This window comes from Lemur catta, chromosome 3 (genome assembly GCF_020740605.2).
Source record: "Lemur catta isolate mLemCat1 chromosome 3, mLemCat1.pri, whole genome shotgun sequence".
Taxonomy (NCBI): domain Eukaryota; kingdom Metazoa; phylum Chordata; class Mammalia; order Primates; family Lemuridae; genus Lemur; species Lemur catta.
Window position 1 is genome coordinate 79,211,745 of NC_059130.1, and position 13,137 is coordinate 79,224,881.

Consider the following 13,137-nt stretch of genomic DNA (forward strand, 5'->3'; position numbering starts at 1 on the left):
GGAACTTTCTCCCAATGGGGGTAGAGGAGTGAGTCGGTCTGACGGGAAGCCATCAACCACCTGACTGTTCTGTGATGTCTTCCTTGCCGAGGTCCACGAACCAGCTCGGAGTCTTCCAATCTCTAGCTGCACAAGACCCTGTGCACACTTGGGAAGGCAAGAACAGAATAGAAATGAAAAGCAGTAGCATGTATGTTCTAAAACACCATAGCAGAACCTCCACTCATCTCTGCAGCCATGAATCATAAAAGCACCAGGCAAAAGGGAAAGTCAGTAATCCAACAGCCAAACAAAACAACAGTAATTTAAAAACTCGACGGCATTCATCTCATGACTTCTATAAATGTGTTTAAAGAAAGGAATGTGTTCAATTCGTCTCTTTTCTCTTCCTTCCTCTTCTGATGAAAGTATTCATGAACAGCGAAATAATCAAGAAAAAGTGGTGAAGAGGACAGAAACATCAAATGTGCAGATAATCTACAAATACAGATCTTCTCTTGGGTAATAACTGATAGCTGACTTTATCAGGAAATCTGAATTTGAAAATGGAACAAAATTTGCCTTTACAAAAGCTTCCATGGCTATTTCTGAAACACGGAATAAAATGATGTACCTGGTTATAGTTGAATAAAAACTGTTAATCAGTTTCTTCCAAGGGAAGTAAGGTCCATGTGGCAGAGACACTTGGGAGTGGATTTTGAATCTTAACATCTCTGCAACTTCAGTGAGAAATGGCTTGGGCAGTAGAAAAACCACTTAAGCAGAGCTTTGTGATCTTGGGCATGTCATTCTTTTAATTATTATTATTTTTTGAGACAGAGTCTCACTCTGTTGCCCAGGCTAGAGTGCTGTGGTGTCAGCCTTGCTCACAGCAACCTCAAACTCCTGGGTTCAAGCAATCCTCCTGCCTCGGCCTCCCGAGTAGCTGGGACTACAGGCATGCGCCACCATGCCCAGCTAATTTTTTCTATATATATTTTTAGTTGTCCATATAATTTCTTCCTTTATTTAGCAGAGACAGGGTCTTGCTCTTGCTCAGGCTGGTCTCGAATTCCTGAGCTCAAACGATCCACCCACCTCGGCCTCCCAGAGTGCTAGGATTACAGGCGTGAGCCACTGCGCCAGGCCTATAATTATTTTTTTGAAACACGGTCTTGCTCTGTTGCCTAAGCTGGAGTGTAGTGTTGTGATCATAGCTCACTGCAGTCTTGAACTCCTGGGCTTAAGCAATCATCCCACCTTGATCTCTCAAGTAGCTAGAACTGTAGGTGCACAGCATTGCACCTGGCTAATTTTTTTATGTTTTTGTTTGTAGAGATAGGGTCTCACTGTGTTGGCCAGGCTGGTCTCAAACTCCTGGCCTCAAACGATCCTCCCACCTCAGCCTCCCAAAATGCTGAGATTCAGGTGTGAGCCACCATGCCCAGCTTCATTCCACTTTTTAAACTTCATTTGTGAAATGGAGGAATTGGTTTAGATAAGCTTTACCATTCCCTCAGGTAATAAAACCTGGAACTGATGAATTCACAATCACATGTTCCCTGACATAGCCCTAGGGGAGGAGGATGAATTCTGGGACTCTAGGAGAGCCCATCCCATCAAAGGTACGTAGAGGGCAATCATGGATACCTGGAATTCTCACAAGTGTGAAAAGCTAGCTTGGAAATCCCAAAGCAGGTTCCTTTCAATTCTGTTAGTCAATATAACAGAGCTTTCTTTTAAAACTATTCCTGATCACTTAAAATAATCAAAGATTAGATTTCTAGTAAAAACTAGAGTCCGCATGAAATCCAACCCATTTTATCACCAAGCTAGGTGGGAACAGTTCCCACTGGACTTCAGTTGTGCCAGCTGGGCAGGAAGCAGCCTAGCAACTCACCTTGAGGATGGTGGCCACGGTCTCCTGTGAGGCAGCTCTCACGTCCTCCCCATTCACAGACAAGATCTGATCTCCCTGAATCAATCTTCCATCCAGGTCTGCAGCTCCGCCTTTCACAATGTCAGAAATAAATACTCCGCTTCCATTTCTGTCAAAACCATACAACAGTGGGGTATTGGCACAACCAAGTATTTCCATGCATAACACATATGTGTGTCTGTGACTACACACACACACACACACTCTCCTGTTTTTCTCCAGTTTTGTTTTCTTTAACTTTGCTTTGATCATTGGTCTTTATTAGCACTTGGAGCCTCTTCAAGTTTTTTTTTATGGCTACATACTATTCTATGATGTTCCATGATTTCACTTATCAGTAACCTACTGATGGACATAGAGGTCATTCCCATTCTTTAGCTATCACAAACAATGTGCACTGAATATCTGCATGTATATCTTTAAGATAAATTCTTAGTGGTAGAATTGTTAGTCAAAGAGAATTATGAATTTTGAGAGCTAATACATTTGATCCTTTGCAATGGAAATTTCTGTGCTAAGGAATGTAAATGTTCCTTTCAAACTTAACCTGAAATACTGGTGCTGTATGAAAATCATTTCATCGATCCACTAAATGATAATAAAGGAAAAACCATTACTCTAAATGAAATCTTTGCAGGCATACACATGTGCCAAAACGAGAAAGCAAACTTCGACATTGGCTCTGTTAGTTGCTCTGCACCCAGATGTGCATTGATTTTTGTTTAGAAATGTAGGAAACTCAGCTTTTTTTTATAATGCATTTTCAGAGTGATGGTTTTATGGTGCTGAAGTAAAAAAATGAGATCATGACAGCACAATGCTTGGCAAAAATCAGTACTCAGAAACGGTGGCTAATACTTTTAATAACATCTTGGACTGTTGCACAAAAGCACTAGGCTAGTCACCAGAGGTCTGTGAGGGCACATAACATAACAGATATAAAACCAACTTGAATTCTTCCTAAGAAGACGGTTGATTCACTTTAAGGCCATATTGGGATATCACTGGGAAATCCTACAGCCCTGTTGGAATAAATACATACTAGATACATAAAGCCAGTAAACCATGGAAGCTAGACTTACAGTTCAAGATACTACTTACTTTCCGAATTCACTGCAAGAGAGAAATTTACTAACATCATGCTTGAAAAAATACTGTAATTCTCATTACATGGGATGTAATTCTCATCCCATGGGTAGGCAGTACAGACTCCAAAAGCGCAGCCTAGCCACAGAATCTACATACCTACATTTTTGGTACAAACTATTATTTTTGAGACATCTTTCTTTTTTTCCTTTTATGAGAGACAGGATCTTGCTATGTTGTCCAGTGGCTATTCACAGGCCTTATCATAGAGAACTCCTGGCCTTGAGTGATCCCCCCACTTCAGCCAACCAATTAGCTGGGACAACAGGCACACACTACTATGCTTGGCCGGACATCTTTCTTTCTTTCTTTTTTTTTTTAAGACAGAGTCTCACTCTGTTCCCTGGGCTAGAGTGCTGTGGTGTCAGCCTAGCTCACAGCAACCTCAAACTCCTGGGCTCAGGTGATCCTTCTGCCTCAGCCTCCCGAGTAGCTGGGAGGACTACAGGCATGCACCACCATGCCTGGCTAATTTTTTCTATATATATATATGTTTTTAGCTGTCTGTATAGTTTCTTTTCTATTTTTAGTAGAGACGGGGTCTCGCTCTTTCTCAGGCTGGTCTCGAACTCCTGAGCTCAAACGATCCGCCCGCCTCAGCCTCCCAGAGTGCTAGGACTACAGGCGTGAGCCACCGCACCCGGCCAGGACATCTTTCTTAATAGAAAACTACTGTCACGAAGAATTTATGTTTATCTCTTAACTATATCTACTCAACTAGTTTTAACATAGTATGAAATTAGCATGGTGTTCCATCCCGGAGCAATTTTTTTAACCTAACATTGTATACATCTACCTCTTGATACTAGCTGTTTCTTGAGTAGGGTTGCTTTAATTCACCTCTGCAAACCTCAGATCTACTAGGTAATTCTGCTACTTGAAAGAACCTTGCTAGCCGCTCTTACTCTGTAAGGAAATATAACGGCCTGGGTTGATTGGGCTTGGAGTTCTATCATGATACGACAAGTTTTTCCATAAGACCTTGCTCAGGAATATTACCTATGTTGTTCACATATTTATAATATCTTCGTTTCAGCAATCCCATCATTAATTTAAATTAGGCTTTATCTTTCAGTGCCCCCAGAACTCTGAAGGAAAAGGCAGATCTTGACCTGCACAGCATGTCTTTACCGTTTGCCAACGATGCTCAGGCCCAGTCCTCGGCCGGCTTTCTTCTGCAGATCCACAGGGAACATCTCCAAGTTTTCCTCGTCCCTGTAGTGTGCCTCGTCTCTATACACCACCAGCCGCACCTTCTGGGGGGTCTGCCTCAGAGCTGTGATGGCTTCTTCGTGGCTGGAGCTCCTCAGGTCAATCCCATTAACCTAGAACAACAGGCATCTGAGATGGGCTACTGACAGCAGAGTGTCTGCTTGAACTCCTTGAACCAACCAGTAAAGAATCTCCAGAAATTTCCAGCCATTCCCAAAGCACACAGGTGGTGACTACCAGCAGTACAAGCTGTTTCAAACGCAAAGGAGGGGACCCTTTCAATCCCTCACCCCACGTAAGCACAGAGTGTGGATTAGTACACATGACGATGCAATTGTACATAGCTATGACCTTCACCATGGCACGGATGGAGAGAGCATGTGCACACGAGGGAGCGTGCAGGGAACTAACTAGCTCGTTGAACTGACATCAAAGGGAAAGAAATATTAGTGTTTGGGCAGCATTTTTACACTCAGTTTGCTTATTGGATTGGACATCCTCACTCTTACCTGCTCACATCACAACTACTTCAGAACAGGTCCAGAAGGAAATGAGGGACCAGTATTCCCAACAGTGTCAAAGACCCTCTAAAGTCTCCTCATTTGAATCTGGATCCGAGCGAGCACAGATAGGACCCTGCACCAGACAGCAGTGCGCTGGGAACAGCACTCTGATTCGGGCAAGCCAGGTAATTCGGGCAAGTCGTGCACCCTCTCTGGGTGTCTGTTCCCTTCCTATTAAGTGGAGACTACAGCCAACTTATTTTTTACTTAAATACCTCTATAGTGCTTGTGTGCTGGCCCTTTAGGATTATTTACTCATTTAATCCCTATGTGAACTCTCCGAAATAGATACCGCTATTATTGCCATTTATAGGTGAGGAAACTGAGCCATGGCCAGGTTAAGGGACTTGACCAAGGTCACATAGCTGGCAGGTAGAGGAGCCAAGGTTTAAACCCAGACAACCTTTCTACCTGGAGACCCTGTTCCACGCTGCCTCACAATGTGCTCTTAGAATGGGTTACTGGATCCCCCTGCCACAAAGTCAAGTACTGACGTTGGTTACCACGGAGAAATTAAGGAGCAGAGTAGCCCTTGGACTCAAAGGAAGGGAGTCAGGGGCCATTTCCTCAAGGTCACAGCTGAGAAAAGAGCCAAAATCACGGGAAGGATGGGCCAAGGCCACAGCCAGGCAGACGGCTGAACGGGTGAGACCCCGTGATGTTGGTGCCACTCGTTCTTCCAGTCCGGCCTTTGGAGGCCAAGCCAGTCTCTGAACCTCCATTCCCTCATCAGTGCAAGGCTTTTCCAGTGTTAGCGTTTGAAAGACTAAGCACCCGTGGCACAAAGCACAGTTACAGAGAAAAGAGGAAAGAACGAACCCTTCATAGAGAAGGTGGCTTCTGAGCTGTTGTTTAAAGCTGATTCTATGAGCTATGAAAATGTTTAAAAGCCAAATTTTTCAAGCTGTTTTTTTTCCTGGTGTACCTTGGTGGCTTTTGTACTCACTTAGGTGAACTACATCCAGAATAACAGTGGTTAAGAACATGGGTTTTGAATACAGATGGACTTTAGTTCAAATGCTGATTCCAGCTTACTGGCTATGTGAAACTCTGTGTAAATTACTTAAGCCAAGCTTCTGCTATGTGATCTGTGAATCAGAGATCATAATAATGATTTCTACTTAGTGTTGTAAAGATTAAATGGAATAAACCCCATAAAGCATTTGACACAGGGCTTGGCACATAGTTACATTCAATATAAGTGAGAAGTTGTTATTTTACAAGGAATTGAAGTAACTGTGGCCAGGGCTGTTTTCCTCTTAGCATGATCACTGTTATGTTAGGCCTATGAATCTTTGTGAATTAAACCCACAGAACAAAGGGGAAAGCAATATTTCCAGGAAACGTGGTCTGAGCTGATTATTTTCCTGTATTCCAATAGATGGCACACAAGACCACTTCTGTTGCTCAATTCCAAAAAAATAAAAAGGTTACTTCCACGGACTGAAGGCAAACTTTCTAAGCCTCTAAATACCTTTTGAAGGGCCTTAAAAGATATACTTTTAATTAAAAGCACTGTCATTAAGCTCTAATATTACTAAAGCACTTTCTACTAAATTCCAGCATTAAGGTGTGTGCTCAGATCAAAGTGATCTAAGATCACAGTTTCCATTTGCTCCTCTGCTTAACAAGACATCACTGAATGTGCCAATGAGAGAAGTATGGCTGTGTGGCTAGAACGTTGTGTGGTGATGGATTACGTTAAGTGCCTTCTGGAAGCAGCGGATGCATTATTTGTAACACTGATTAGAGAGCAGGAGGGTGGAATAGCAAGGCTCCCTATTTGAGAAGGGCCTTGGGAAGCCCCAGCTGTTAATGGGAGTGCATGGCACCCCTTGGGTAGGACAGCCAAGTGGGGAAATGGGTGAACCAGAGCTTGAGAAGGAAAGGATAATTGAGCTAGGATGGCAGGTCCTCATTATTTTATTCCACCAGGAAAACCAGGCTTTCACTCTCTACTCTTTCTGCTCCCACTTGCATCGAAATAGAAGGGGATAATGGCAGTTTGGGTAGGATAAGTGGAGGGACTGGCCTAAAGGGGAGAACTGGAAAGAAGACATAGTCTGTTGCTCTTTATAGAATCATAAATTCTATCATGCCCAAACATTACTAGACTAAATCCGTGGAGGCAAAATCTGGCTTGTCTTAATTTTAACATGGGGATAGTATGAAAACCATGGAAGGCCAGCTTGCAGAATGCAGAAGACTTTCCTGAGTGGAAAGGCCATCGTTTGGAAAAGCAGTGATGTAGGGTGGTCTTGTTTCACGGTCTCAAAATATTCCTCCCAAGCTGGCCTGTCTTCTCAAGGCAACCTGCAGGCCACAGGCCGATTCTGCATCGTTACGCATTTGTACTCACCAGCCCTAACTAGAACCAGTCCTGAAGCAGAACCTAAAGCTGCTTAGAAAGGAAACACGTTATGGAACCAAACTGAGAGCTGCATTTTTCAACTGAACACGTGTTATACTCTTATGCACTAGATCCTGTCTGAAGTGAGAGAGGAGCTTATACTGGCCATCTTTCAGGGGAAGTATAGACCGTCCATCCTGGTTAGATAATACAATTCTGCTACATGCCAGGAAATGGTTAACTTGATCTTTTAACTTCTCCTTCCACTTACAACAAATTTGTTTCTTCATGTTCATCCTTACTGAGTGTTCACTTGTGCATGAATACGCTTTAATAGAAGAGAGCAGCTACAAAGGTTCTATCTGATAAAATAGAAATAGTTTAAAAAATCTTTATTGAGGTATAATTGATATAAACTGCACATATTTAAAATGTATAATTTGATAGGTTTTAACATATGTGTATTTACACCTGTGAAGCCATCACCACACTCAAGATAATGAACACACTAGATTTAGTTTCAAGTGAAAATTATAATTTGTAGACTTACAATTAATATAAAAATCAAGGCATATATGCATCTGAATTATTTTTAATATTTATTCATCTTAAAAAGCCAATTGAGATAAGACCAATTAATTAGAAAATCTAGGGAGGGAAAAACAAAAACTCCAAACTCCTGACCACTAAAAAACTGTGTTGTGCTAACACAGTCAAGCCAATTCCCAAAGAGGCCTCGCTTATTTTTCTAACCTCATACACTTGTACGTTAATGAACGTACTGGGACTGTGTCCTAATCCAATGACGAAGCACAGTAAAGGCCTGCAGAGAAACCCTGTAATTTGGTCTGATTTTAATTTGCAGTCAGCCTGGCCTCTCCTTTAACCCCTTCTCACCTATGTTTCCTGCCCTTAATTATATCTCTGGTTTCATCTTGGGAGGCAGAAATGAACCACCAAGGGGATAAATAAAATTCTGTGATGTCATTCATAATGTGCCATATTAAAGTTGCAAAGCAAAAATGCATATGGCCACCATAAAATTCTAACTATTCCATTAAATTCATGCAATGAAATAAATAAATGTTGCCTAAAGGTTTCACACCATCGAGAAAGCTCTTTAGTTCTGCCTACCAGGACACAGGGCATTGGCTTCCCATTCACCCATTCCCTAGCTCAGACACTGCCTGCTTTGGTACTTTTTCAAAGGCTTTAACAACTTTGCTAAATGAGAGTCAATTTGAAAAAGTTAAGCATTTCAATTTTAAATAAGTAAAACATACCACCTAAAGGGAGAAGATTCCACATCTTTACCAACTTGAAAACACTGGTGGCAAGGCATGAACCACCATTTGACATAAAGACTTTTTAGGATTAAGAAAATAATATTTAAGCTGCAAGAAGGTCTTTAAAATATCAGGTGTATATGTTTATGTATGTGTGTCCATACATAAGTGGTTTTAGGAGGGAATTTAGTAAGGCAAAAGAAATCAAATTGCAGTATTATATAGTTCCATTTGATGTTAAAATTATAGAACTACAAGCTGCATTTTTCCGTTTAATTAGAAGAAGCATTCGCAGACAGCTGTAGATTGATAATGTGTCATGATTCTAAACCAGCAAATTGTTTGATGTACATTGACAAAAAAGAATACATGTTTTGCTAAATGGGAAAGAAATCAGTGAAGATGTAGCTGAGTAGGAGACAGATAAATTGACTTTGTGGATGAGTTAGCACATTTACTGATATAAAATAAAATTCAAAGTGACATACCTCTAGTATCTGGTCACCAGCCCAAAGCCTTCCATCTCTGGCTGCTGCTCCTTCTTCATAAACTTCGTGTATAACTATAGCATCCTTTAAAAAACATTCTTATTAATTTTCAACAATCACAAATGTTTCCTTAAGCAAACAACCAAACCATAGTCAGTGACCCATAATTTGCTATTTGCTAATGTTATATTTTATTTGACATAAAGATAAACAAAATACACAGTCATGATATATTCAGACATACAATTAAGTTTCCCTAAGATTATTATTTCATCCCTTTAGAACTGGCTTTGCCTAATATTTCATGTGAAACTTCTTCCATGTGTTTTACTGTTAACCCTGTACATTGCTGCTGTGTATGAACTTGAGGTGAACTATGTGTCATTCTTATTTACATTTTATGGTGTAGTTTAAAACATGGTTTTAGGTATTTATTGGTATTCAAGGATTTGGCATAGATGTGTGGCCTGATGGAGGGGGTTGGCCAGGCCTCATTACTTGGGCAATGAAAGAAAAGAACTTACTGGAATGAACTGGTGCTGGAGGACAAAGCACAGAGTAGGGGAAAGAGCATAGATAGGCCTAGGTGTAAGATGGCTATGGGTTCGAATCCTGCTCTGCCATTTTGTTATCTTGGGCAAATGAACTCCTCTGAACTTAGCATTCTGAGCCATCAAATGAGGACAGCGATATCTATGGTAGGTAAGCTTTGGTTGAGAAAAGGGTTTCATGGCTAATGAATTAAAAAATAATTTGTATCTCTTCAAATTATTATAACCTTAAATCTTCTTATCATCATAAAAATAACATGTACCAATGGAAAGGACTCAGTCAATACCACAGAGGGTTGCAAACCACAAAAAGAGACTGTTTCCCACCCAGACTCTCAGTTCCACTCTTCAGAGACAATTACCACCAACAGTTTCCTAAGGATCTCACTAGGTAATTTACATTTATACACCCAAATATTTATATATTTTTCCCATTCCAGCAGCTGTAGTTTAAAAAGAAAATTTATATATTTTGGTGAGACTAGTCTAAAAACATTGAGTTTGCTCACACTACTTTTCCCTCTTCTCCCCTCCTGTGGAGCAAGTAGTCAAGCTTCGAAATTCCATGCTTCAGGGATTTTTGTGGAGCTGAAAATCGAAGCAACCAGAAGTGATTGGCTCTTTCTGTTTTTAATAAAACTGAAGGGCACTGAAAAGATTATGTTGAATGGATTATGCTAGGTGTCTTGGAGGGCTGCTGGGAGAGGGAAAAGCTTTCCAGAGGAGATTAGAAACAGAGACCAGTGGGCTCCACGGTGAGGATTTGAGTCCTGTAGTGCTCAGGGGCCCCCCATTCCCTGCACCCAGCTCATACACAGCAGTTTTAAGACCCTGCAGGCAACGGTCAAGGGCTGACACCTCTAGGGTCGACCGTAGGCATGACAGACCCCAGCCTTGAAAGAAGTCTGGTGTCCTAACCACTGGGGCCCGCCAGCAACAGGCCTTCTGGACTTGAAGAGATCGTGTAGGCTGGGGCAAGGATGGGCCTGGACCGATGGCAAATGACCACAGAGCCTTACCAATGTCTGGGTGCTTTGTTAAGAACCTTTTTTTTAAAACAAATTTTCTTTTCCTCTTTTTTCTCTCTTTGTATTATGTTTCTGTTTTGAATTTTCTTTGAAATCTTTGCAGCCAGCTTTATTAAAAACCTTGAGAGTTAATGAGCCACCAAAATGGCTGAGGTTGAATTTCACCTTAGTCCCGAAGTATGGAGCCTCAGAATTATGTTCATAGAAAGTAAAGAAATACGTATTTCTTGCAAAAATATAACAAAATAGAAAAAAAAAATCCAAACCAAACCTACTTTCTTTTCTTTTCTTTTTAAGAGATGGGGGTCTTGCTATGCTGCCCAGGCTGGCCTCGAACTCCTGGGCTCAAGCAATCCTCCCGCCTCAGCTTGGGAGCTAGGACTACTGCATATCTCCTAGTGCTAGGCTTAGTTTAAAAAAAAAAGAATAGGAAAAAAAAAAAAGGTTCCTATACATATCTGGAGTAGAGAAACAACAAAAGAAAACAAGAGGTCTATAACTAGATAACCCATCTGGATTCCAAAAACCTTTATAATACTAAATACAGTATTTTCATTTTATCACTAGACAGTTCTGGAAACATTCTTCATTATAGCAATTAGAGAGGAAGCCCCCAAGAGCCAGGAAAGATTCCTTGATCCAGATAATTTACTCTTTGGATTCTGCACCAGTAGATTTTTAGACCATTCTTTAACTATGACTTACGAAATTTCCAGACCCAGGGAGCATTTACACTGCCAAGCGTTTGTTTCTCTGAACTATTGCAGGGGAATGATTTGGAGGAAACTTGCTCTTTCAGTGGCTTGCAGTGATCCCAACAACACTACCAAGATCCCACCAAGGGCCATTTGTATTAAGGTAGTGCAGGAAGACACTAATGCAGACTCCTGGCAACTCCCGTGTGATAATGCTGGTTTGCAAAGCTTGGTGCCCAAACACCCTATCTTCACTGTATTGGGAGAATCACACATTAAACCCAGACTATGCGTGGTTTTTACAGAGCTTCATTTTTAGTGTGAACTTCTTTGATCTTGGAACGCTACAAAAGTCAAATGGAAAATTTCTGTTCATTCATATTCAAAAGGAAGAAAAAGACCCCATGGAGGTTTTATTCCATAAAAATGGTCTAAATCCAAAACCCTTAGATACTTCCTGGTGCTTACTGAACTATCATGCATAAAGGAAAAATATATTAATAGTCTCTAATGCTGAACTCACTGCCAACCATCCGTTTTTGGTCCATAATTCTTTCAGTATGAACAACTCCCCACTTGTTTCTTTCCTTTTGCTTGACTATGGCTGTAATTTCTCTAAAAGTTATGAGTGAAAATACAAGAAAACATGAGACACTGTGCCCTGTGAATAGGAAAAGGCCCCATTTCTTACCATGTGCCCTCATGTTCTATGAAGATGTGGTTTCGGGCAGTTGCATTAACAGGGGGTGCTAGAGGTGAGAGGTGGGGACCAAGAGCTAAATCAGAAATGTGGGCTGGTGAATAGAAATGAAAAATGATTTATTTTTGGAAACTTGTGCACTTCACAGAGTAGGACAGAACAGTCAAAAACATACTGGGCTGAGATATTTTAGGCATCTATTTTGTGAGTAGATGAAATAATGGGTCATTAATGAAAGATTGACCTTTGTTATTATTATTTTTTTTTTTGGAGACAGAGTCTCACTCTGTTGCCTGGGCTAGAGTGAGTGCCGTGGCGTCAGCCTAGCTCACAGCAACCTCCAACTCCTGGACTCAAGCGATCCTCCTGCCTCAGCCTCCCGAGTAGCTGGGACTACAGGCATGCGCCACCATGCCCGGCTAACTTTTTATATATATATATTTTTAGTTGTCCAGCTAATTTGTTTCTATTTTTTTTCAGTAGAGACAGGGTCTCGCTCTTGCTCAGGCTGGTCTCGAACTCCTGAGCTCAAACAATCCGCCCGCCTCGGCCTCCCAGAGTGCTGTGATTACAGGCGTGAGCCACCGCGCCCGGCCAACCTTTGTTATTTTTAATACAATGTGTGGAGTTGAGTAGAGACATGATTCTTTTCTCCTCATTGGATATCCCAAATGTTCCTGCTTTTGAGCTATTCAAGCAACACCAGCTCCGAGTGCCTTCTCCCCCGCCAGCCCTCCCTCCCTATCTCTGCAGGTGTAAATAGCATTCCTCCACCCGAGAATGCCTCAGTGACTCCAGCCTACCAATACCAATGATTTCTACAGCTCATCTCTTCCAGAGCAGTCTATTAATCAACCACCCTGTGGGTGGGTGGCTGGCTTTCTCGGGAGAGGCTACAGAGGCAAATGGTTTAGAGCTAGGCATCTGGAGTCAGACCTCCTCTGTCCAAATCTTGGCTCTGCTACTGCTGGCTGTGGGAAGACTATTAACCTCTCCAGGCCTCAGCTTTTTAGATGGTTTTAACAACATCATCTACCAATAAGGCATTCTGTACAGTGCCAGCACGCAGTAAGGGAGTGATAAATGATATTTTTAATAACATGTCTGTTCTCATTTAACATCTATGTGGTATAGATGCTACCCACTTTCCATTTGTGTCATTTAATCCTCATAACGACTAAGCAAGTTCAGTGTTATTTG

The 13,137-nt window shown here is 41.5% G+C and overlaps 1 protein-coding gene across 8 annotated transcripts in view; it reads right to left on the reverse strand.

The window, feature by feature from the left end:
- The window catches only part of PATJ (PATJ crumbs cell polarity complex component), a 337,132-nt gene that overhangs the window by 35,603 nt on the left and 288,392 nt on the right, over positions 1-13,137 (reverse strand). For 6 of the 8 annotated variants that reach the window (XM_045547880.1, XM_045547882.1, XM_045547878.1 and 3 more), the window contains 4 exons: positions 8,964-9,047; positions 4,196-4,389; positions 1,880-2,027; positions 61-147 (listed from right to left, as the gene is read on the reverse strand). In XM_045547880.1, coding sequence (XP_045403836.1) covers positions 61-147; positions 1,880-2,027; positions 4,196-4,389; positions 8,964-9,047 — 513 coding nt within the window. Of the gene's footprint in view, positions 1-60; positions 148-1,879; positions 2,028-4,191; positions 4,390-8,963; positions 9,048-13,137 lie in introns of those variants that run through there. The other 2 variants (XM_045547879.1, XM_045547883.1) reach the window with 2 other exon arrangements.